The sequence below is a fragment of the Tursiops truncatus genome, chromosome 16, assembly GCF_011762595.2.
Source record: "Tursiops truncatus isolate mTurTru1 chromosome 16, mTurTru1.mat.Y, whole genome shotgun sequence".
Taxonomy (NCBI): Eukaryota; Metazoa; Chordata; class Mammalia; order Artiodactyla; family Delphinidae; genus Tursiops; species Tursiops truncatus.
In genome coordinates, this window is record NC_047049.1 from 59,674,730 (window position 1) to 59,701,482 (window position 26,753).

At 37.8% G+C, this 26,753-nt stretch overlaps 1 protein-coding gene across 3 annotated transcripts in view; it reads left to right on the forward strand.

Moving 5' to 3' along the window:
* The window catches only part of MICU1 (mitochondrial calcium uptake 1), a 201,022-nt gene that overhangs the window by 152,601 nt on the left and 21,668 nt on the right, over nt 1-26,753 (forward strand). For all 3 annotated transcript variants that reach the window (XM_033841517.2, XM_019936105.3, XM_019936106.3), the window contains one exon: nt 10,354-10,462. In XM_033841517.2, the coding sequence (XP_033697408.1) occupies nt 10,354-10,462 (109 nt within the window). The remainder of the gene's footprint in view (nt 1-10,353; nt 10,463-26,753) is intronic.

Below are 26,753 nucleotides of genomic sequence, written 5' to 3' on the forward strand. Positions count from 1 at the left end.
TTTATGAAGAGCAGTTGGAAAGGAGCAAGCGTAGAAGCAAAAAGATTGAGAATAAGATTATTAGAGATTTCAGGAGATGATTGGCCTTTTTTGAGCAGCATTGAGATTAGAGACCATGGATTTGTGATGACACTTGTCAACTCTGCTCTGTGACACCCTTCAGAGCTGTACCTCGTACAGGAAGAGGCAGATGGTAGAATTGAGTCAGCATGTGGGGTTTTCCAGGGGGTGGGATGAACAAACTGAACCAGAAACTAGTAAAGAGGCCAGATCTCTTAAAGATCACACACACACACACACACACACACAGCAATGCAAGGGCTAGAACCCAGATCTCATTCTCAATTCAATACCCTTTCCACCTGACAACAGTTACCATTTGACCATGACTGGGAAACTGAACTGGCACTAAACATGTTCCATGAGGGATTGCCAAGGTGTGGTAGACATGGAGCTAGAAGATGAGTTCAAGTCCTGCCTCAGAGATTTCTGTGGACATTAGACAAATCACTTAACATTCCTGGCCTCATGAATTGAAGAGCCTTATCCTAGATGCAGACTCGAAGCTTTAAAGACTCAGTAACTGAAAATAAGAAATAGGATTGCTAGTGCTTGTCTCAGTTTTCTTATTTATTAGTCTTCGTGCATGAAATCTTGCATGAATAGCATCGCCCCAAGTTGATGGAAAACAATTCTTATCAGCTAGACTTTTTCCTCCTTGTCTTGGATGTTGAAAAGCTAAACGGACCTCTGAACAGGCTGTGGACTGCAACTGAGAACAGGCTGGATTCTGAGAAAAAGTGTCAGCTTCTCTGAGTTCAGTCCAGCCCAAGGTGTTCCCTTGGCTATGGAGGAAGAGTCATTAACAGAAAGTGACAGAGGACAATGCTTTTCTCCCAGAGAGAACTCCTACACTACCTAGTACCCAGCTCATATCTGTTGGAAATTGTAATTCAGAAAATTAAGTGCAAATACAGGTGGATTTTATAGGGAACACTCCTTTCTTTTGACCAGACCTATTTTTAAAGTTTAGTCCAGGCATTGATTTGACCTTAAAATAATTATCTATCATGATAGGCTAATTCATGTTTTGTTGTGAATTTATATTTAAAAGCAATAAATTGGGTGTTGGAGACATCTCCCTTAAAGGAATAAAGTATTTTAGCTTTGGCAGGAGTTAATTTAAGACCTGAAGACCTTGCAAAAGAGCCCTGAAATGAAAGGACAGATTTTGTCAGATGATGGAAATCTGGGGTGCTAAATTATTTCTGGCCCAGAATTTCTAGCCTGCCTTAGCAGGGAGATTGAGATTGACTGTACTCTCGTGTTGATTAAATAGTTTGTGAATATAGCAGTTAACTAAAATGAGAGTTAATGACGGGCCTTTGCTCCTAAGGTTACCAGCCCATCTCTCTGGGACCATTTCCCATTAGAGGGGGATCACTGTCTGCTTCCTAATTGCTTCTTTTGTTCCACTTTGGATTTGTTAACATGAAAATGTGTTTTCATTTGGCACATGTTAATCATTTTCTGTGTGGGGTTCTGTACAAAATATGAAACCAGACCTAAAAGATTGAAGGTCCTAGTGGTGGCATTAAATAAATATTTGTGTATTACTTTATGACTATGCAGTGCTTCACAGCCATTTTTCTTTTTTGTGTTTCTAACAGCTTTGTTAGATCTCATTTCGCCTTTGAAAATATAGAGACAGAGAGAAAGAGAAATTAATGATCCACCCAGAGTCTGGACTAATAAAATCCAGGGCTTCCTATTACAGATCTTGTCCCTTCTCTTGCAAAATTCTGTTTCTCCTAACCATACTCTTGCTGTAAAGCGGTGCTTTAGACCTGGTCTCCCAGTAGGCTCGCTTGGTGAATTTTTCACAAAAGTGGTGCTGGGACCCTCTTCAAAGTAACTACATCAGAAGCTCAGTGGGTGAGTCCAGGCATCAATAGTTCTTAAAAGTCTCCCCAGGTGATTCTAATGTGCAGTTAGGCTTGCGAGTCACTGCTCTGGAAAGGCCTGCTCCATCAGCGTCTCTAGTTTTGTTCCTGAGTAATAGCTGGAAGAATTGGGGAACCTGCCATGCCTGGAAAAATTACTCTATTCATGCTCTGGGTAACTGCCATGTTTCTTACTTAACAAAGACAGATTTTTCTTCTCTTTCTTTCTTTTTTTGCTTTATGAGAAACATGTTTTGTTTTTGCTTTGTTTTAAAGTTTAGTCCCTATCCTCTATCAGATTGTCCCCATTCCCCTCAGTATCTTTTTTTTCTGTGACTTTTTTTTCTAGGTCAAATCTGACTCAACTTTAACTTTTCTTTTACTTTCCATCCTCCAAATTACCTTCTTCTCCTCATTAAAAGAAAGACAGAGTTTTCTGAGACTTCATAAGTATAATTCACAGTGGTCGTTCTCTATGGTTAAGAGTGCAGAAACTGGGCTTCCCTGGTGGCACAGTGGTTGGGAGTCCGCCTGCCGATGCAGGGGACATGGGTTCGTGCCCCGGTCTGGGAAGATCCCACATGCCGTGGAGCGGCTGGGCCCGTGAGCCATGGCCGCTGAGCCTGCGCATCCGGAGCCTGTGCTCCGCAACGGGAGAGGCCACGGCAGTGAGAGGCCTGCGTACCGCAAAAAAAAAGAGTGCAGAAACTGCAAACTTTAATAATTTAGCAAATCCACTCAAGGATGAATTGAAAATTACAGTTCAGTGGCAGACATTGCTATGTTCAAGACACAAAGCCAGGTGCTGTGAGAAAGATAAAAGATAAAACCATCACCTATCTGTAATAGTTTAGTAAAAAATAGATGTATGCAAAGAACTATATAATTTCATATTCAGTATTTATTGAGCATCCACCATGTGCCAGGCACTCTTCTAAATATTGGGAACACAGGAATGAGCAAAACCAAGTCTCTGCCCTCAAGTGGAGGGAGACAGATAATAAACAATTATGGCACAAGACAACTCACTCAACTTTGAGCCTCTTGAGAGCACTGTCTTACTCATCTTTGCCATCCTCTATACGATGTTGCATAGGCAAATGTTTGTCAAATGCATTGATGAATGTATATTAAGTACCCTAATAAAGATAATGAGATCTTTTGGGAGCACCAATGAGAAAGATTAGAACCAGCTGAAGAGACTAAGTAAGAATTCTTGTACCTTGGAGGAAGTACAATTTGAACTTTGCCTGAAAGGCAGAGTAGGATTTTGGCAAACAGGTTATAAAGGTATTTGCTTTTGCTATGTGATTCCTCTTACAGCCCTATCCTTAGCAGTCTTTGTGTATAGCATTACTTATTAATCTTGCTACTAGCCATTAAGTAGAGTTAGCACTTAAAAAAACAATTTTAATAAAACTATTAGATTATTAACTTTTCATGTTTTCTGTGGATAATATTCATGTGGGCTCCCCTGTTCACATATTCTCACAGATATTTGAGAGGTGAACCACACTGTGGTCTTCAGAGGATATCAGATTCTAGAAACATTGCTAGCAGAGCCCTTGAAAAACTCTAACTCCAATTATTGGGTGCCCACCAAAGCCACTATGTATAGCACCCGAGGTGTGACCCTTAAACTAAAAAAAGATTAGAACTCTACTGATTTGCTTTGTTTTACTGATTAGCTTTGAAACCTTTACTTCCCCCAAAGGAGTACTAAACTGTGAATTACTATTAAGAGATTTAATTTTATGGATTTTTTCCCCTGTTTTATTTTTGGTTTTCCCCACACACAATTAGTTTCATATACCTCAACCTTTTCCCTATTTCCTGTCCCTCAAGGCCCTACACATACCAGAGAGTGTATTTCAGAGCATAACTGAGTAAATTCACTGCCGCTGGCTCTGTAGTAATGAGCCTGCCAGCTTACTAAGGACTTTGCCCTACTATTTACTGAGTACTTTTTATGTACTAGGCATTTTACTTATCTTCTCCCTAATTATCACATCCTGCTTGGTGGATAGAATCCCCATTTTTGAGATGAAAAATACTTTTTCTGAGCCTTAGTTATTTGTCTGAGATCACACAGTGTCTTAAGAGGTGGCACTAGGATTCAAAGCCAGGACTGTCTCATTCCAGAATCCATAATCTTCCTACTAATGAACCTGTTTATTGTCACTGTTTATTCTCCATGATTTGAATAAGCAGAAAGGTTTAGAGGAAACAAGAAAAACAGTGTTGCTATACTCTAACCTATAGGTTCTTAGTGAGATAGCTAGAAAGGTAAATTATGGAATCAGATTGTAGAGGACCTTGTATACTAGGCTAAGAAGTTTGCGGTCTTTCCAGTTGACAGTGGATGTCACTGATATTTTGTCAGCAGGAGGAATGAACATATGAAGAAAGTGATGTTTCAGGACTATTAGGTTCTTATAGAAATGTAAGTAATGGAAATGGTGTAATTTCCCCCTGCTGCCAGACACCAACCAGTTGAAGAAAAGTCTGCACTTGGCAATGGGGAAATGCTTTATTGGAGCAAGACAAGTACAGAAACATCTCTGAAAAGGTACCCAAGAAATTGGTGACAGTGACCACATGTAGGGAGGGAGACTGGATGACAAGGGAAAGGAAGAATTACTTGATGCTGTGTAACATTTTGTACCATATCCATATATTACCTGGTGTAAAAATAATTTAAATGTTTTTAAAAACTAAGCAGAAAATGGAGCAGATGAGAGATTAGATTGGTGAGAAACATAGCATAGAAGGAAGAAGGAAGGAGACTTATTCTTTTAATGGGCCACAGAGAGAGCTCAGGCAATTAGATTGATTCTTGGCAGATGGATTTGCTATGACCAATTAAAAGACAAGGCAAGAAATCATTGTTACAATGTGTTTGTACTACCTATGGCCTGTCAGCACTAGATATCTGGCTTTAGAGCTGACTCCAGAGGAAGCCAAATTTTCCTTCCCCCTCTTCTCATTCTACTATAACTGCTTTTTATTTTTTAACAGTTTTATTGAGGTATAATCTGTATATCATAAAGTATATATAAATTATTTTAAGTGTACAATTCACCAATTTACCCATCAATTATTTTTAGTAAATTTATAGAGTTAGGCAATCATCATTGCAATCTAGTTTTAGAAGATCTCAATCACCCCAAAAAGATCCCTCATGCTAGTTTGCAGTCAATCCCCATTTCTGCCATAGCCTTACACGACCATAAATCTTCCTCTGTCTCTATAGATTTGCCTTTTCTGGAAATTTCATATAAATGCATTCATACAATAATGTAGTCATTTGCACTAGCTTGTTATGTTAATCACTTTGATGTTTGGGTTCCATAAAGTTCAGCGAAAAAAAACCCTGACCGTATTTCCACGTGTGATTCTCTACTTAAACATAACAAAAACATTCTGTTTTAAAACAAATTGTGATGGGCGATGAAAAGTGGATACTGTAGGGCTTCCCTGGTGGCGCAGTGGTTGAGAGTCCGCCTGCCGATGCAAGGGACACGGGTTCGTGCCCCGGTCCAGGAAGATCCCACATGCCGCAGAGCGGCTAGTCCCGTGAGCCGTGGCTGCGGAGCCTGTGCTCCGCAACAGGACAGGCCACAACAGTGAGAGGCCCGCATACCGCAAAAAAGAAAAGAAAAAAAAAAAGTGGATACTGTACAATAATGTGGAACGGAAGAGATCATGGGGTAAGCTAAATGAACCACCACCAACCACACCAAAGGCCGGTCTTCATCCAAAGAAGGTGATGTGTATATATGGTGGGATTAGAAGGGAGTCCTCTATTATGAGCTCCTTCCGGAAAAGCAAACGATTAATTACAACAAGTGCTGCTCCCAATTAGAACAACTGAAAGCAGCACTCGATGAAAAGCATCCAGAATTAGTCAACAGAAAACACATAATCTTCCATCAGGATAACTCAAGACGACATGTTCCTTTGATGACCAGGCAAAAACTGTTACAGTTTGGCTGGGAAGTTCCAGTTCATCTGCCGTATTCACCAGACATTGCACCTTCGGATTTCCATTTATTCAGATCTTAATGGAAAAAATTTCAATTCCGTGGAAGACTATAAAAGGCACCTGGAACAGTTCTTTGCTCAAAAAGATAAAAAGTTTTGGGAAGGGACTTCCTTGGTGGTGCAGTGGTTAAGAATCCGCCTGCCAATGCAGGGGACACGGGTTCGATCCCTGGTCCGGGAAGACGACACAGAGCAACTAAGCCTGTGCTCCACAACTACTGAACCTGCGCTCTAGAGCCCGCAAGCCACAACTACTGAGCCCGCATGCCAAAACTACTGAAGCCCATGCGCTCTTGAGCCAGTGTGCTGCAACTACTGAAGCCCACGCATCTAGAGCCCGTGCTCCGCAACAAGAGAAGCCACTGCAATGAGAAGCCCGCGCACCGCGACGAAGAGTAGCCCCCACTCGCCGCAACTAGAGAAAGCCCGCGCACAGCAATGAAGACTGAATGCAGACCAAAAAAAAAAAGTTTTGGGCAGATGGAATTACGAAGTTGCCTGAGAAATGGCAGAAGGTAGTGGAACAAAATGGTGAATATGTTGTGCAATAAAGTTTGTGGTGAAAATGAAAAATGGGTCTTTTATTTTCACTTGAAAACCAAAGGCACTTTTTGGCCAACCCAATAATAAGTATGTAGTGGTATCTCATTGTGATTTTAATTTGCATTTCCCTAATGAATGATGATCCGGAGCATTGTTTCATGTACTTACTAGCCATTCATATATCTTGTTTGGAAGATGTCTATTCAAATCTTTTTTTTAATTGGTTTATTGTTATGATCTCATTGAGTTGTAAGAGTTCTTTATATAATTCTGGATACAAATCCTTTATCAGATATATGATTTTTAAATATTTTCTCCCAGTCTGTGATTTGTCTATTTTCTCAGTATTTTAAAGCACAAAAGTTTTTAATCTTGATGAAATCTAATTTATCAATTTTTTTTCTTTTATGGATTGTGCATTTGGTGTCATATCTAAAAACTCTTTGCCTTACCCAAGGTCATGAAGATTTTCTGTTTTCTCCTAAACATTTTATCAGTTGCTTTTAGTTTTGAAAGGCAATTCTATTTGCTTGTTTAACAACTTCTCTAATGTTAAATTCATTTTTAAACAACATAAAGAAGTACTTCTATTGTCAAAGTACTGTTAATTTTATCTTCTTTTTTTAGTTATTTAGAGCCCAGTCTTAAATATGTTCTTCTTTCCAAAGATAGATAGATAACTGGTTTGTTGAACAGTTAGTCACAGAATAAAATAACTCCTGCTTCTTCCACTTCGCCATAGTATGTCAAAAAAAAAAAAAAATCCCTTTAATGCCAAGCCTCAGAGAAGGATATTTCCTTTTCACTACTATGTCTGCAGTTCAAGTCACCTGACAATAGATTGTGCTTAAACTGTAGCCTTCTAAGTCTGAGCAACTCAACTTGCAAAAAGACTATCTTTGCACTTTCTATCCACGAACCTCATGCTATAGTCTTATTCTAGCTTTATTCTAATAGACCTCTGGATTTTTTACTAAGGTAATTACCAAGAAATAAGAATTTCGTGAATGGCATCATCTTTTCTTTAAGGAGGCCCATGTCCAATGTAATTTTATTTTCCTCACTGTTCCTGGCATAGTGCTCGATAAATATTTTTTATTATATCTATGTAATAAAAGGCAAAATGTTACACATTTTTATTTAATAATGGCATAGTATGAGTTGTATTCCACTGTTTTTCTAAATCATCAAATGAATAACCACTCAGTTCAGATTCTTATATCTGTTCTCAAATAATTCTCAACATAAGCACTGTGGTCTTGAGCATTTGATGTTTCACAATAAATTAACTAACATACATCAGAGGTTGTTTATCAGAGTGGGATGCAATTCCTTTACCATGCCCTTTCTGTTTTAGGAATTTTATGTCAACCTTTTAGCCTTAAAAACCCTTTCATAAACTCAGACCCCTATCCTTACCTCGCCTGTGGAAATTCACATCCTAATAAAAAGAAGTAGAAAAGCTTTAGCGTGTCTTTTTTTAAATTGTGGTAAAATATACATAACAAAATTTACCATTTTAACCATTTTTAAATGGTTTAGTAGCAGTAAGTATACACTGCTGTGCAAAGACCACCACCACCATTCATCCCCAGAACTTTTTTCATCTTCCCAAACTGAAACTCCATACCCATTAAACAATAATTCCCCATTATCCCCTGCCGCCCACCCCTAGAAACCACCATTCTACTCTCTGTCTCTATGAATTTAACTGCTCTAGGTACCTCGTATAAGTGGAATCATACAGCATTTGTCCTTCTGTGGCTGGATTATTTCCCTTGGCATAATGTCTTCAAGGTTCATCCTTGTTGTAGCATGTATCAGAATGTCTTTCCTTTTAAAGGCTGAATACTATTCCATTATATGTATACACCACATTCTGTTTATCCATTCATATATCAATGGACACTTGGGTTGTTCCCACCTCTGCACATCTTTAGATGGAGAGGAAGAGAAAATGGTATTAGTGTATCCATCCACAAGCAGGTGATATTGTAAAACCTGTGCTTCTGTTCCAGTGGAATTCTTCCCTCTTATAATGTTGTTTCTAGCCTAGTGCTTACATTAGATAGCATACTATGGCATTTGTACAAGGAATGAACCCTACCTCTGAGAATGACCTTAAGAGAATGACCTCAAGTTGGGGCAGAATTATTTAATATAGGCCTTTTTCACTGCCAGAAGTTATGGAGCTTGGTATATAGTAGTTGCTCCATAAATGTTTGAATGAATGCTTAAATACAGATGGACAACCGTTCGTAATTGCCAAAAACTGGAAATAGCCCAAATAGTATAGTCACACGATGGAATACTTACAGCAATAAAAATGAATGAACTACAGATATACACAAAAACATTGAAAAATCTTAAAGAGAGAATCCATATATAATAGAATACATATTGCATGGTTCCATTTATAAAATTAAACAGACATACTTAAACTCCTTAAACATATGTCTAAGGATGCATAAATAGATAGTAAAGCTATTTTTTATGAAAAGCAAGGAAATGAATATTCTAAAAGTCGCAGTAGTTATCACTGGGAGGAGAAGAGGCTCATAACTGGGAAGAGTCACGTTGGGGAAGAGAGGGAGATTTCTGGGATGCTGATAATTGTCTGTTTCTTGACCTGAATCGAGATCTTATGGGTGTTCATTTTACAACAGTTTGTTTTATGCGCCTTTCTATATGATCATCATATTCCACAATTAAAAAAATTTTAAGTTCTATGATTCTAAGGAGAAAAACTAAAACGATCATGTGACATAATCATACACACAGTATTTTAGCTTTTAGTTTGATTGATGAAATGAGAAAGATACCATTGACCAGTTTGGAGAGTACCAGGAAAGTGCTATAGATTGTCTATATTAAGGTTTCCTTTTTACTGAGTTACCTATGTGGATTCCTGGGCTCTGTAGTTTGGGGAAATGGAGATCGGAAGAGGATCAGTACTGAGTAGAAGCCCGTCAACATCTGCAGTCCAGAAAAGGACCTGATGCTTCATTAGAAGGCGTTAACCTCAGTGTTTCCCCAGTGTTACTCATTTCTTAGAGATTGTATTCATTTCCATCACAGCATGATGTGTGAGAAATGGGAAACAGGCATATAGGACAAATCTTCCTCCCTCTAATCCCTGTTTATCCAACTACTCTCTTGAGCCATCATAGAAAGTAGCATCAAAGATCAGCAAATCTTTGACCAGCTTCTGAAAAGAATTTCCTCATTCACAGACTTTCATCAGATTAAAGTTACATGGCAAATTGCTTCATTAGTAGCTTTTAAATTGAGATAATGAACAACTTTCCCAGTTGCTTGGGTTCTGCTAAATGCTGAAACCATTCCCATGTATATTACTGGCTTTGGTGGTTCTTCAATTAGCTTAAGCCTCAAAAAGCTTGACTGGCCTATGAGTAGATTATTAAAATGGAAGTCCTGATGGGTCTTACTTGTTACGATGTATAACAGATCAAGTGGCTACAGCTCATTTAGGAAGTGTCACAACAGATATTGTGACTAATTGGAGGGTATAGTTAGAAATATTTTCTTTAAAGATATCCAGCCATAACTTTAAACAGCTTCATGTCAGATTTTACATATGAGGGGAAAGCAATTAGCCAACGTACATTTCTCAGGGTAAAATACCAGAGTTTTGTTCCCCTGTTGTGTACAAATTTGACATTCCTTGACTAATTTGTTGAGTCTCTGTTCTAGACATAGCATAAATTTCTGATTTATACATGAATAACTGCCTAGTTTTCTGCATTTTTATGCTGCTTTTTGTATAGGTTCCTGCCTTACTTAACTGTCTTTCTTCTTTCAGGGTCTGACATTTCAGGAAGTGGAGAACTTCTTTACTTTCTTAAAGAACATTAATGATGTAGACACTGCATTGAGCTTTTACCATATGGCTGGGGCATCTCTTGATAAAGGTAATGAAACCCAAAATTTTTTTCTTGACACTATAAACACTGAATCTGTAATCTATTAGGTGACTACCTGTCCTTAACAGTAATACATGAATTTTTCTTGACATTGTTTTTTGATTTGTTTTGTTGACACTGTATGAGCCCTGCATTTCACCCTGGGAGGCCAAATTCAGCAAATATATTGTCTTGTGCTAAAGGCTATATAGTCAAGGCAGATTCCCATCTTTAAATGATTAGTCTTGGAAACAGGCATCTAAGCTGAGGCACAGTGAATGAAATTCAGAAATTCTCTCTTTAGAGCCAGACTTATGACATATATAATGTGAAGATAAAGTTGCTGTTCATTGTAATTCATTCTTTGTTGAGAAGGAATGGTTTGTTTTGTTTTTCATGTTAAAGTTTTTGTGTTTTTCTTTAAAAGATAAAATCATGATTCTGAAAATAGCACCCCCTATTGGCTTACTTCATACAAATTCAGTTCCAGTTTGTACAGTCAATGTGAGAGAGCAGAGGAATTGAAAACAGTTTTTTCCCCAATATTTTATTATGAAAAATTTCAAACATACATAACAGTTGAAATAATTATTCAGAGAACATCCATATATCCACCTCAATGGATATTTTGCTATATTTTCCTGATAGAATATCTATGCATATATTCATCCTTCTGATTATCAATCTCTCTTAATTTTTGACGCATTCAAAGTTAAGTTAGAGACATAAGTACTTCAGTCCCGAATACTTCAGCATGAATATTAATTGAAGTTCAGTAGATTTTTACAGTTCCCTTGTGCCCTTTCACAGTCAATTTCTGCCCTGGTTATCATGAGGCAATCTTAATTCTGTGTATTTTTCCACCATAGATTAATTTTGTCTGTTCTAGAACTTCACACAAATGGAATTATACAATGTACACTCTTTCTAAAGTTTCTCTCAGCGTGTGCTTGAGATCCACCCATGTTGTTGCATGTACAGTAGTTTGTTCCTTTTTTATGAATAGTAATCCATTGTATGAATACACCACAATTTGTTTATCCACTCTTCTGTTGGACTCCTTGGCTGTTTCTAGTTATTGACTATCTTGAATCAAGCCACTATGAACATTCTTATGTTAGTCTTTTTGAGGACATGTATTTTCATTTTTATTGGATAAATACCTAGGAGTAAATTGCTGTGTCCAGAGAAAGGTATTTCGTTTATAAAAAAAACTTTCAGACCCTTTTTCATAGTGTATCTTTTTTATACTCCCACTAAAAATGTACAGCGGTTCAAGTGGTTCCACATTCTTGTCAACAGTTGGTGGTATCAGTCTTTTTTAATTCTTGTGATTCTGGAATGTATATAAAGGTATCTCATGTTTGTTTCATTTTTTTTAATATTTTTTTTTGTTTGTTTTATTTTTGGCTGTGTTGGGTCTTTGTTGCAGCACGTGGGATCTTCGTTGTGGCATGCAGGAACTATTGTTGCAGCATGCGGGCTCTTCATTAAGGTGTGCGGGCTTCTCTCTCTAGTTGTGGCACCCAGGCTCAGTAGTTGCAGCACGCAGGCTCAGTATTTGCAGCGCGAAGACTCTCTGGTTGTGGCGCACAGGCTCCAGAGTGCATGGGCTCTGTAGTTGTGGCACGAGGGCTCCAGAGCACGTGAGCTCTGGAGTTGCAGCACTCAGGCTCTCTAGTTGTGGCTTGCATGCTCAATAGTTGCAGCGCGTGGGCTTAGTTGCACTGTGGCGTATGGGACCTTAGTTCCCCAACCAGGGATCGAACCCATGTCCCCTGCATTGGAAGGCAGATTCTTAACCACTGGACCACCAGGGAAGTCCCCTCATTGTGTTATTCATTTGTACTTCCCTGATGACCTCTGCTATTGAGCAACTTTTTGTGTTCTCATCATTCAGATATCTTCTTTGGTGAAGTGTCTGTTCAAATCTTTTACCCATTTTTATAAGTTTGCTTGTCTTATTGAATTGTGGAATTTCTTGATATATTCTAATATAAGTCCTATATCAGATATATATTTTGTGAACAGCTTCCTAGTCTGTGGCTTGCCTATTCATTTTCTTAATGGGGTCTTTTTTTTTTTTTACATCTTTATTGGAGTATAATTGCTTTACAATGGTGTGTTAGTTTCTGCTTTATAACAAAGTGAATTAGCTATACATATACATATATCCCCATATCTACTCCCTCTTGCGTCTCCCTCCCACCCTCCCTATCCCACCCCTCTAGGTGGTCCCAAAGCACCGAGCTGATCTCCCAGTGCTATGTGACTGCTTTTCACTAGCTATCTATTTTACATTTGGTAGTGTATATATGTCCATGCCACTCTCTCACTTCATCCCAGCTTACCGTTCCCCCTCCCCGTGTCCTCAAGTCCTTTGTCTATGTCTGCGTCTTTATTCCTGTCCCGCCCCTAGGTTCTTCAGAATCTTTTTTTTTTTAGATTCCATATATATGTGTTAGCATACAGTATTTGTTTGTCTCTTTCTGACTTACTTCACTCTGTATGACAGACTCTAGTTCCATCCACCTCACTACAAATAACTCAATTTCGTTTCTTTTTATGGCTGAGTAATATTCCATTGTATATATGTGCCACATCTTCTTTATCTACTCATCTGTCGATGGACACTTAGGTTGATTCCATGTCCTGGCTATTGTAAATAGAGCTGCAATGAACATTGTAGTACATGACTCTTTGAATTATGGTTTTCTCAGGGTATATGCCCAGTAGTGGGATTGCTTAGTCATATGGTAGTTCTATTTTTAGTTTTTTAAGGAAACTCCATACTGTTCTCCATAGTGGCTGTATCAATTTACATTCCCACCAACAGTGCAAGAGGGTTCCCTTTTCTCCACACCCTCTCCAGCATTTATTGTTTGTAGATTTTTTGACGATGGCCATTCTGACTGGTGTGAGGTGATACCTCATGGTAGTTTTGATTTGCATTTCTCTAATGATTAGTGATGTTGAGCATCCTTTCATGTGTTTGTTGGCAATCTGTATATCTTCTTTGGAGAAATGTCTATTTAGGTCTTCTGCCCATCTTTGGATTGGATTGTTTCTTTTTTTGATATTGAGCTGAATGAGCTGCTTATAAATTTTGGAGATTAATCCTTTGTCAGTTGCTTCATTTGCAAATATTTTCTCCCATTTTTTTTTCAGTGCTTAACCATTTCTTTTAATTCTAATAATACTGAAAGTTAAGTGTTATTATTATCCAATTTTTTTTACATCTTTATTGGAGTATAATTGCTTTACAATGGTGTGTTAGTTTCTGCTCTATAACAAAGTGAATCAGTTATACATATACATATGTTCCCATATCTCTTCCCTCTTGCATCTCCCTCCCTCCCACCCTCCCTATCCCACCCCTCTAAGTGGTCACAAAGCACCAAGCTGATCTCCCTGTGCTATGCAGCTGCTTCCCACTAGCTATCTATTTTACATTTGGTAGTGTATATATGTCCATGCTACTCTCTCACTTTGTCACAGCTTACCCTTCCCCCTCCCTATATCCTCAGGTCCATTCTCTAGTAGGTCTGTGTCTTTATTCCTGTCTTACCCCTAGGTTCTTCATGACATTTTTTTTTCTTAGATTCCATGTATATCTGTTAGCATACGGTATTTGTCTTTCTCTTTCTGACTTACTTCACTCTGTATGACAGACTCTAGGTCTATCCACCTCACTACAAATAACTCAATTTCGTTTCTTTTTTTTTTTTTTTTAACATCTTTATTGGGGTATAATTGCTTTACAATGGTGTGTTAGTTTCTGCTTTATAACAAAGTGAATCAGTCATACATAAACATATGTTCCCATATGTCTTCCCTGTTGCGTCTCCCTCCCTCCCACCCTCCCCATCCCACCCCTCCAGGCTGTCACAAAGCACCGAGCCAATATCCCTGTGCCATGCGGCTGCTTCCCGCTAGCTATCTACCTTACTGCGTTTGTTAGTGTGTATATGCCCATGACTCTCTCTCGCCCTGTCACAGCTCACCCTTCCCCCTCCCCATAACCTCAAGTCCGTTCTCTAAGAGGTCTGCGTCTTTATTCCTGCTTTACCCCTAGGTTCTTCATGACATTTTTTTCTTAAATTCCATATATATGTGTTAGCATACGGTATTTGTCTTTTTCTTTCTGACTTACTTCACTCTGTATGACAGACTCTAGGTCTATCCACCTCATTACAAATAGCTCAATTTCGTTTCTTTTTATGGCTGAGTAATATTCCATTGTATATATGTGCCACATCTTCTTTATCCATTCATCTGATGATGGACACTTAGGTTGTTTCCATCTCCTGGCTATTGTAAATAGAGCTGCAATGAACATTTTGGTACATGACTCTTTTTGAATTATGGTTTTCTCAGGGTATATGCCCAATAGTGGGATTGCTGGGTCATATGGTAGTTCTATTTGTAGTTTTTTAAGGAACCTCTGTACTGTTCTCCATAGTGGCTGTACCAATTCACATTCCCACCAGCAGTGCAAGAGTGTTCCCTTTTCTCCACACCCTCTCCAGCATTTATTGTTTGTAGATTTTTTGACGATGGCCATTCTGACCGGTGTGAGATGATATCTCATTGTAGTTTTGATTTGCATTTCTCTAATGATTAATGATGTTGAGCATTCTTTCATGTGTTTGTTGGCAGTCTGTATATCTTCTTTGGAGAAATGTCTATACTACAAAACTACAGTAATCAAGACAGTATAATACTGGCACAAAAACAGAAAGATAGATCAATGGAACAGGATAGAAAGCCCAGAGATATACCCACGCACATATGGTCACCTTATCTTTGATAAAAGAGGCAGGAATGTACAGTGGAGAAAGGACAGCCTCTTCAGTAAGTGGTGCTGGGAAAACTGGACAGGTACATGTAAAAGTATGAGATTAGATCACTCCCTAACACCATATACAAAAATAAACTCAAAATGGATTAAAGACTTAAATATAAGGCTAGAAACTACCAAACTCTTAGAAGAAAACATAGGCAGAACATTCTATGACATAAATCACAGCAAGATCCTTTTTGACCCACCTCCTAGAGAAATGGAAATAAAAACAAAAATAAACAAATGGGACCTAATGAAACTTCAAAGCTTTTGCACAGCAAAGGAAACCATAAACAAGACCAAAAGACAACCCTCAGAATGGGAGAAAATATTTGCAAATGAAGCAACTGACAAAGGATTAACCTCCAAAATTTATAAGCAGCTCATGGAGCTCAATAACAAAAAAACAAACAACCCAATCCAAAAATGGGCAGAAGACCTAAATAGACATTTCTCCAAAGAAGATATACAGACTGCCAACAAACACATGAAAGAATGTTCAACATCATTAATCATTAGAGAAATGCAAATCAAAACTACAATGAGATATCATCTCACACTGGTCAGAATGGCCATCATCAAAAAATCTACAAACAATAAATGCTGGAGAGGGTGTGGAGAAAAGGGAACACTCTTGCACTGCTGGTGGGAATGTGAATTGGTACAGCCACTATAGAGAACAGTATGGAGGTTCCTTAAAAAACTACAAATAGAACTACCATATGACCCAGCAATCCCACTGGGCATATACCCTGAGAAAACCATAATTCAAAAAGAGTCATGTACCAAAATCTTCATTGCAGCTCTATTTACAATAGCCTGGAGATGGAAACAACCTAAGTGTCCATCATCAGATGAATGGATAAAGAAGATGTGGCACATATATACAATGGAATATTACTCAGCCATAAAAAGAAACGAAATTGAGCTATTTGTAATGAGGTGGATAGACCTAGAGTCTGTCATACAGAGTGAAGTAAGTCAGAAAGAGAGAGACAAATACCGTATGCTAACACATATATATGGAATTTAAGGGGGAAAAATGTCATGAAGAACCTAGGGGTAAGGCAGGAATAAAGACACAGACCTACTAGAGAATGGACTTGAGGATATGGGGAGGGGGAAGGGTAAGCTGTGACAAAGCGAGAGAGTGGCATGGACATATATACACTACCAAATGTAAGGTAGATAGCTAGTGGGAAGCAGCCTCATAGCACAGGGAGATCAGCTCGGTGCTTTGTGACCGCCTGGAGGGGTGGGATAGGGAGGGTGGGAGGGAGGGAGATGCAAGAGGGAAGAGTAATGGGAACATATGTATATGTATAACTGATTCACTTTGTTATAGAGCAGAAACTAACACACCATTGTAAAGGAATTATACTCTAATAAAGATGTAAAAAAAAAGAAAAAAGAGGTAGGATTGTGATTACAATAACATTGAATAAATAGATTAATCTGGGGAGAATTGACATCTTAGTGATAGAGTCCTCCAGTTCATGAACATATTATCTCTCTCCATTTTTTTAGGTCTTATTTTATTTCTATCATCAGTGGTTTGTAGTTTTAAATACACAGGTCTTACACATATTTTTTAAAATTTATGCCCAAGTATTTTATGGTTTTAATGCTATTAAAAATTGAATTTTTATTTCATTTTCCAATTGTTTGCTATTATAAAATACAATTGATTTTTGTATATTGATCTTGTATTCTGTAGTCTTGCTAAATTTGCTCATTCTTCTAGGTATTTTGCGGATTCCTTAGGTTTTTATATGTAAGCAATCATGTCATCTGCGAAGAGAGTTTCACCTCTTCTTTTTTATATTTATGCCGTTTTTTCTTGCCTTATTGCACTTGCTTCAACCACCAATACAGTGTTGAATACAAGTGCTGAGAGTGGGTATCCTTGGCCTCTTTCTGATTTTAGGGGGAAAGCATTCAGTATTTCACCATTAAGTTGGATATTAGATTAGACTGTTCATAGATGCCCATTATCAGATTAAGGAAATTCCTTTCTTTTCCTAATTTAAAAAAAAGGTTTTGTCATCAATATTGAATTTTGACAAAACTTTTTCTATATATATACATAGGAATTATTATATGGCTTTTCTCCTTTATTTTCTTAATATGGTAGTTGCATTGATTATCCTTTATTGTCCTGAAATAAACCCTACTTGCTAATGATGTATTAGTCTTTTTGTATATCGCTAAATTTATTTCTAGCATTTTGTAAAATACTGAGGAATATTGGTCTGTAATTTTCTTTTCTGTAATGTCTTTTCAGATGTTGTAATCAGAGTATACTGTCCTCATAAAATGAGTTGGGGAATTTTTTCGTCTTTATTTTCAGTAAGAGTCTGTGAAAGATCACTGTTCTTTCATTTTGAATTGTTTGATAGAATACACCAATGAAACTATCTGGGCCTGCAGTTTTCTTTGTGGGAACATTTTAATAATTTAATTTTTAAAATAAATACATAGGTATTCAGAGTTTGTGTTTTATCGAGTGAATTTTAATACGTTGTCTTTTTTTTAGGAATTTGACCATTTTGTCTGTTATTTAATTTATTGACATAAAGCTGTTCATAATGTTCCATCATTATCCTTTTAATATCTATGGATTCTATAAAATCTGAAATCTTACCTTTTACTCCTAACATTGATGAATTATGTCTTCTCTCTCTCCCTCTTTTTTTTTTTTCTTATTTAATCTACCTCGGGGATTAGCCATTTTGTTAAGTTTTTCAAAGGACCAATTTTTGACTTTGTTAATTTTCTCTCTGGTTTTTTGTATTGCATTGATTTCTGCTCATATCTTTATTATTTCCTTCCTTCTACTTATTTTCAGTATACATTACTTTTCTCTTTTTAGCTTCTTAACATGGAACTTTACCTACCTTTTCTAAGATAAGCTTTTTTTTTTTTTTTTTTTTTTTTTTGTCTGTGTTGGGTCTTTGTTTCTGCAAGTGAGCTTTCTCTAGTTGTGGTGAGCAGGGGCTACTCTTCTTTGCAGTGCGCGGGCTTCCCATTGTGTTGGCTTCTCTTCTTGCAGAGCATGGGCTCTAGGTGCACAGGCTTCAGTAGTTGTGGTTCTTGGGCTCTAGAGCGCAGGCTCAGTAGTTGTGGCACATGGGCTTAGTTGCTCCACAGCATGTGGGATCTTCCCCGACCAGGGCTCGAATCTGTGTCCCCTGCATTGACAGGCGGATTCTTAACCACTGCACCACCAGGGAAGACCTAAGATAAGCTTTTGAGGCTATATATTTTGTTCTAAACATCACTTTATCTATATTTTGATACGTTGTATTTTCACCATCATTCTATTTGAAATATTTTCTGATTTTCCCCATGATCTTTGGTGACTCATGTTATTTAAAGATATATTTTTAATTTCCAAATATTTTGTTTTTTCTAGAGACACTCTTGTTTTTAATTTCTAATTTAATTCCATTGTGGTCAGACAACACACTCCATAAAATTTCAGTTCATTAAAATGGATTGAGACTTGTTTTATGGCCCAGCATATGGTCAGTTTTTTGATAAATGTTTCATATACATTTGAAAAGAATGTGCGTTCTACGCTTTTGAATATAGTGTTATAAAAATGTCAGTTAGGTCAGGGTGGTTGATAGTGTTCAGATCTTGGATGTCCTTACTGAATTTTTGGCTAGTTGTTCTATCAGTTAGTGAGAATGGAATGTGAAAATCTCCCAAGTATGGGGCCTCCGTGGTGGCGCAGTGGTTGAGAGTCCGCCTGCCGATGCAGGGGACACGGATTCATGTCCGCAGGAAGATCCCACATGCTGCAGAGCGGCTAGGCCCGTGAGCCATGGCCGCTGAGCCTGCACGTACAGAGCCTGTGCTCCGCGATGGGAGAGGCCACAACAGTGAGAGGCCCACATACTGCAAAAAAAAAAGAAAAATCTCCAAGCATGATGTGTGAATTTGTCTGTTTTTCCCTTTATTTCTTTTTTCATATCTCCATGATTTAATCAAGGATCTCATATTGCATTTTATTTTATTTTATTTTTTATACAGCAGTTTCTTATTAGTTATCTATTTTATACATATTAGTGTATATATGTCAATCCCAATCTCCCAATTCATCCCACCACCACCACCACCCCTGCCACTTTCCCCCGCTTGGTGTCCATACGTTTGTTCTCTACATCTGTGTCTCTATTTCTGCCTTGCAAACCGGTTCATCTGTACCACTTTTCTAGATTCCATATATATACATTAATATATAATTTTGTTTTTCTCTTTCTGACTTCCTTCACTCTGTATAACAGTCCATAGGTCCATCCATGTCTCTACAAATGACCCACTTTCGTTCCTTTTCATGGCTGCGTAATATTCCATTGTATATATGTACCAAATCTTTTTTATCTATTTGTCTGTCAATGGGCATTTAGGTTGCTTTCGTGACCTGGCTGTAGTCAGTAGTGCTGCAATGAACATTGGGGTGCATGTGTCTTTTTGAATTATGGTTTTCTCTGGGTATATGCCCAGTAGTGGGATTTCTGGGTCATATGGTAATTCTAGTTTTAGTATTTTAAGGAACCTGCATACTGTTCTCCATAGTGGCTATATCAATTTACATTCCCACCAACAGCGCAAGAGGGTTCCCTTTTCTCCACACCCTCTCCAGCATTTGTTGTTTGTAGATTTTCTGATGATGCCCATTCTAACCAGTGTGAGGTGATACCTCATTGTAGTTTTGATTTGCATTTTTCTAATAATTAGTGATGTTGAGCAGCTTTTCATGTGCTTCTTGACCATCTGTATGTCTTCTTTGAAGAGGTGTCTATTTAGGTCTTCTGCCCATTTTTTGATTGGGTTGTTTGTTTTTTTGATATTCAGCTGCATAAGCTGTTTATATATGCTGGAGATTAATCCTTTGTCCATTGATTCGTTTGAAAATATTTTCCCCATTCTGAGGGTTGTCTTTTTGTCCTATTTATAGTTGCCTTTGCTGTGCAAAAGCTTTGAAGTTTCATTAGGTCCCATTTGTTTGCTTTGGCTTTTACTTCCATTACTTTAGAAGGTGGATCAAAAAAGATCTTGCTGTGATTTATGTTAAAGAGTGTTCTTCCTATGTTTTCCTCTAAGAGTTTTATAGTGTCTGGGCTTACATTTAGGTCTCTAATCCATTTTGAGTTTATTTTTGAGTATGGTGTTAGGGAGTGTTCTAATTTCATTCTTTTACATGTAGCTGTCCAGTTTTCCCAGCACCACTTATTGAAGAGACTGTCTTTTCTCCATTGTATATCATTGCCTCCTTTGTCATAGATTAGTTGACCATAGGTGCTGGGTTTATCTCTGGGCTTTCTATCCTGTTCCATTGATCTATATTTCTGTTTTTCTGCCAGTACCGTATTGTCTTGATTACTATAGCCCTGTAGTCTGAAGTGAAGGAGTCTGATTCCTTCAGCTCTGTTTTTTTCCCCTCAAGAGTGCTTTGGCTATTCGGGGTCCTTTGTGTCTCCATACAAATTTTAAGAATTTTTGTTCTAGTTCCGTAAAAAATGCCACTGGTAATTTGACAGGGATTGCATTGAATCTGTAGATTGCTTTGGGTAGTATAGTCATTTTCACAATATTGATTCTTCCAATCCAAGAACATGGTATATCTCTCCATCTGTTTGTGTCATCTTTGATATCTTTCAACAGTGTCTTACAGTTTTCTGAGTACAGGCCTTTTACCTCCTTAGGTAGGTTTATTCCTAGGTATTTTATTCTTTTTGTTGCAGTGGTGAATGGGATTGTTTCCTTAATTTCTCTTTCTGATCTTTCATTGTTAGTGTATAGGAATGCAAGAGATTTCTGTGCATTAATTTTGTATCCTGCAACTTTACAAATTCATTGATTAGCTCTAGTAGTTTTCTGGTGGCATCTTTAGAATTCTCTACGTATAGTATCATGTCATCTGCAAACAGTGACAGCTTTACTTCTTCTTTTCCACCTTGTATTCCTTTTATTTCTTTTTCTTCTCTGATTGCTGTGGCTAGGACTTCCAAAACTATGTTGAATAATAGTGGCGAGAGTGGACAGCCTTGTCTTGTTCCTGATCTTAGGGGAAATGCTTTCAGTTTTTTACCATTGAGAATGATGTTTGCTGTGATTTTGTCATATATGGCCTTTATTATGTTGAAGTAGGTTCCCTCTCTGCCCACTTTCTGGAGAGTTTTTATCATAAATGGGTATTTAATTTTGTCGAAAGCTATTTCTGCATCTATTGAGATGATCATATGGTTTTTATTCTTCAATTTGCTAATATGGTGTATCACATTGATTGATTTGCGTATATTGAAGAATCCTTGCATCCCTGGGATAAATCCCACTTGATCATGGTGTATGATCCTTTTAATGTGTTGTTGGATTCTGTTTGCTAGTATTTTGTTGAGGATTTTTGCATCTATATTCATCAGTGATATTGGTCTGTAATTTTCTTTTTTTGTAGTATCTCTGTCTGGTTTTGATATCAGGGTGATGGTGGCCTCGTAGAATGTGTTTGGGAGTGTTCCTCCCTCTGCAATTTTTTGGAAGAGTTTGAGAAGGATGGGTGTTAGCTCTTCCCTAAATGTTTGATAGAATTCACCTGTGAAGCCATCTGGTCCTGGACTTTTGTTTGTTGGAAGATTTTTAATCACAGTTTCAATTTCATTGCTTGAGATTGGTCTGTTCATATTTTCTATTTCTTCCTGATTCAGTCTTGGAAGGTTATACCTTTCTAAGAATTTGTCTATTTCTTTCACTTTGTCCGTTTTAGTGGCATAGAGTTGCTTGTAGTAGTCTCTTAGGATGCTTTGTATTTCTGCGGTGTTCATTGTAACGTCTCCTTTTTCATTTCTAATTTTATTGAGTCCTCTCCTTCTTTTTCTTGATGAGTCTTGCTAAAGGTTTATCAATTTTGTTTATCTTCTCAAAGAACCAGTATTTAGTTTTATTGATCTTTGCTATTGTTTTCTTTGTTTCTGTTTCATTTATTTCTGCTCTAATGTTTATGATTTCTTTCCTTCTCCTAACTTTGGGTTTTGTTTGTTCTTCTTTTTCTAGTTCCTTTAGGTGTAAGGTTAGATTGTTTGAGATTTTTCTTACTTCTTGAGGTAGGATTGTATTGATATAAACTTCACTCTTAGAACTGCTTTTGCTGCATCCCATAGGTTTTAGATTGTCGTGTTTTCATTGTCATTTGTCTCTAGGTATTTTTTGATGTCCTCTTTGATTTCTTCAGTGATCTCTTCGTTATTTAGTAACATATTGTTTAGCCTCCATGTGTTTGTATTTTTTACGTTTCTTTCCCTGTAACTGATTTCTAATCTCATGGCATTGTGGTTGTAAAAGGTGCTTGATATGATTTCAGTTTTCTTACATTTACCAAGGCTTGATGTGTGACCCAAGATGTGACCTATCCTGGAGAATGTTCCATGTGCACTTGAGAAGAAAGTGTAATCTGCTGTTTTTGGATGGAATGTCCTATAAATATCAATTAAATCTGTCTGGTCTATTGTGTCATTTAAAGCTTGTGTTTCCTTATTGCTTTTCTTTCTGGATGATCTATCCATTGGTGTAAGTGAGGTGTTAAAGTCCCCCACTATTATTGTGTTACTGTCTATTTCCTCTTTTATAGCTGTTAGCATTTGCCTTATGTATTGAGGTGTTCTTATGTTGGTTGCATATATATTTATAATTGTTATATCTTCTTGGATTGATCCCTTGATCATTATGTAGTGTCCTTCCTTGTCTCTTGTAACATTCTTTATTTTAAAGTCTATTTTATCTGATATGATTATTGCTACTCCAGCTTTCTTTTGATTTCCATTTGCATGGAATATCTTTTTCCATCCCCTCAATTTCAGTCGGTATGTGTCCCTAGGTCTGAAGTGGGTCTCTTGTAGACAGCATATATATGGGTCTTGTGTTTTTGGGTTTTTTTAATTAATTAATTCATTATTTATTTTTGGCTGTGTTGGGTCTTCGTTTCTGTGCGAGGGCTTTGTCTAGTTGCGGCAAGCAGGGGCCACTCTTCATCGCGGTGCACGGGCCTCTCACTATTGCAGCCTCTCTTGTTGCAGAGCACAGGCTCCAGACGCGCAGGCTCAGTAGTTGTGGCTCATGGGCCTAGTTGATCCGTGGCATGTGGGATCTTCCCAGACCAGGGCTGAAACCTGTGTCCCCTGCATTGGCAGGCAGACTCTCAACCACTGTGCCACCAGGGAAGCCCTGGGTCTTGTTTTTGTATCCATTCAGGAAGCCTGTGTCTTTTGGTTGGAGCATTTAATCCATTTACATTTAAGGTAATTATCAATATGTATGTTCCTATGACCATTTTCTTATTTGTTTTGGGTTTGTTTTTGTAGGTTCTTTTCTTCTCTTGTGTTTCCCACTTAGAGAAGTTCCTTTTGCATTTGTTGTAGAATTGGTTTGGTGGTGCTGAATTCTCTTAGCTTTTGCTTATCTGTAAGGCTTTTGATTTCTTTGTCGAATCTGAGTGAGATCCTTGCCAGGTAGAGTAATCTTGGTTGTAGGTTCTTCCAATTCATCACTTTAAATATATCGTGCCACTCCCTTCTGGCTTGTAGAGTTTCTGATGAGAAATCAGCTGTTAACCTTATGGGAGTTCCCTTATATGTTACTGGTCGTTTTTCCCTTGTTGCTTTTAATAATTTTTCTTTGTCTTTAATTTTTGTCAATTTGATTACTTTCTGTCTTGGTGTGTTTCTCCTTGGGTTTATCCTGCCTGGGACTCTCTGCACTTCCTGGACTTGAGTGGCTGTTTCCTTTCCCATGTTAGGGAAGTTTTCGACTATAATCTCTTCAAATAATTTCTTAGGTCCTTTCTCTCTTCTTCTTCTGGGATGCCTATAATGCAAATGTTGGTGCATTTAATGTTGTCCCAGAGGTCTCTTAGGCTGTCTTCATTTCTTTCCATTCTTTTTTCTTTATTCTGTTCCATGGCAGTGAATTTCACCATTCTGTCTTCCACGTCACTTATCCATTCTTCTGCCTAAGTTATTCTGCTATAGATTCTTTCTAGTATATTCATTTCAGTTATTGTATCATTCATCTCTGTTTGTTTGTTCTTTAACTCTTCTAGGTGTTTGTTTTTTAATTCTTCTAGGTCTTTAAACATTTCTTGCATCTTCTCGATCTTTCCCTCTGTTCTTTTTCCAAGGTCCTGGATCATCTTCACTATCATTATTCTGAATTCTTTTTCTGGAAGATTGCCTATCTCCACTTCATTTAGTTGTTTTTCTGGGGTTTTATCTTGTTCCTTCATCTAGTACATAGTCCTCTGCCTTTTCATCTTGTTTATCTTTCTGTGAATGTGGTTTTCATTCCACAGGCTTCAGAATTGTAGTTCTTCTTGCTTCTGCTGTCTGCCCTCTGGTGGATGAGGCTATCTAAGAGGCTTGTGCAACCTTCCTGATGGAGAGACTGGTGGCGGGTAGAGCTGGGTGTTGCTCTGGTGTGCAGAGCTCAGTAAAACTTTAATCCGCTTGTCTGCTGATGGATGGGGCTGGGTTCCCTCCCTTTTGGTTGTCTGACCTGAGGCAACACAGCACTGGAGCCTACCCCGCTCTTTGGTGGGGCTAATGGCAGACTCTGGGAGGGCTCATGCCAAGGAGTACTTCCCAGAACTTCTGCTGCCAGTGTCCTTGTCCCTGCAGTGAGCCACAGCCACCCGCCGCCTCTGCAGGAGACCCTTCAACACTAGCAGGTAGGTCTAGTTCAGTCTCCTATGGGGTCACTGCTCCTTCCCCTGGGTCCTGATGTGCACAGTACTTTGTGTGTGCCCTCCAAGAGTGGAGTCTCTGTTTCCCCTAGCCCTGTCGGTGTCCTGCAATCAAATCCCACTAGCCTTCAAAGTCTGATACTCTAGGAATTCCTCCTCCCATCGCTGGACCCCCTGGTTGGGAAGCCTGACGTGGGGCTCAGAACCTTCACTCCAGTGGGTGAACTTCTGTGGTATAAGTACTCTCCAGTTTGTGAGTCACCCACCCAGGGGTTATGGGATTTGAGTTTCTTGTGATTGCGCCCCTCCTACTGTCACATTGAGGATTCTCCCTTGTCTTTGGATGTGGGGTATCTTTTTTGGTGAGTTCCAGTGTCTTCCTGTGGATGATCGTTCAGCAGTTAATTGTGATTCCGGTGCTCTCACAAGAGGGACTGAGCACATGTCCTTCTACTCTACTATCTTGAACCAATCTCATCGGTTTTTCCCTTTAAATGATGTCAGTCTTTGCTTCATTAATTTTGAGCTCTGGTATTAAGTACATACATACTTAATGATTATGATTATTGTCTTTTCTTGATGAACTGGCCATTTTATCATTATGAAATATTCCCCCTTTATGTTTAGTAATACGCCTTTTCTTGAATTCTATTTTGTCTGGTATTGATTTAATTACTCCAGCTCTTTGGGTAGTTATTGTTTGCATGGTATGTCTATTCTTTTATGTTAAACCTATCTGTGTCTTTAAGGTATATCTCTTCTAGACATAGAGTTGGGTCTAGTGGCCTTTTAGCTATAGTTTTTTGCATTTTATATTTTAGTGGTTTCTCTAGAAATTATAACTTTTCATGGTTTACTTAAAGTTAATATTGTACCACTTCAAGTGAAATGTAAGAACCTTGCATTCGTACAGTTCCATTTCCCATCATTCCATCCTTTATGCCATAGTTGTCATTTTGTATTTCCTCTATATATGTTATAATCCCTATCATATAATGTTAGCATGTTTGTTTTCAACAATTATATTTTTCAGTAAATTAACAGAAAAAAATAATTTTTATACTTAGCCACATTTACCATTTATTCATACTTACCATTTTGAGTGTTTTTCATTTATTTCTGAATATCTAAAATTTTATCTGGTATCACTTCCATCAGTTTGAAGAACTTCCTTTATCATTTATGGTACAAATCTGCTGGCAGTTAATTCTCTTAGTTTTTGGTTTATCTGACAATGTTTTTATCTGACAATGTTTTTATTTCACCATTGGGTACTGTGATTTGTGATTTTTAAATCTCTCCAAAGCACTGACTCAGGTTTTATAAGCACAGTCTTGCTTATTCAACACTTTCTGATGGATTTCTTAAGATTTTCTAATATAAGATCATGCTATGTGCAAACAGAGATCATTTTACTTCTTCCTTTCCATCCTGGATGCCTTTTATTTCATTTTCTTGATCCACATAACTTTTTAAAACAGCATTTGTCTCCTTGCTTGTTTACATATTTATTTTTGTTTGTTTAAAATAATACCTCCTCTGACCTTTGTAGAAGCCTTTGGAAAAAATTAATGAAATCATGGAGGTTATGTATGTGTATGTGTAATACCACAGGGTCGTTTCTCCAGAATAGCTTTGGTTGTATTGCTTTGTTTCACAAAACAGATTTGACAGCATCTGCAAATCCAAAGATGTAAGATTTGAAGTCATCACTCATT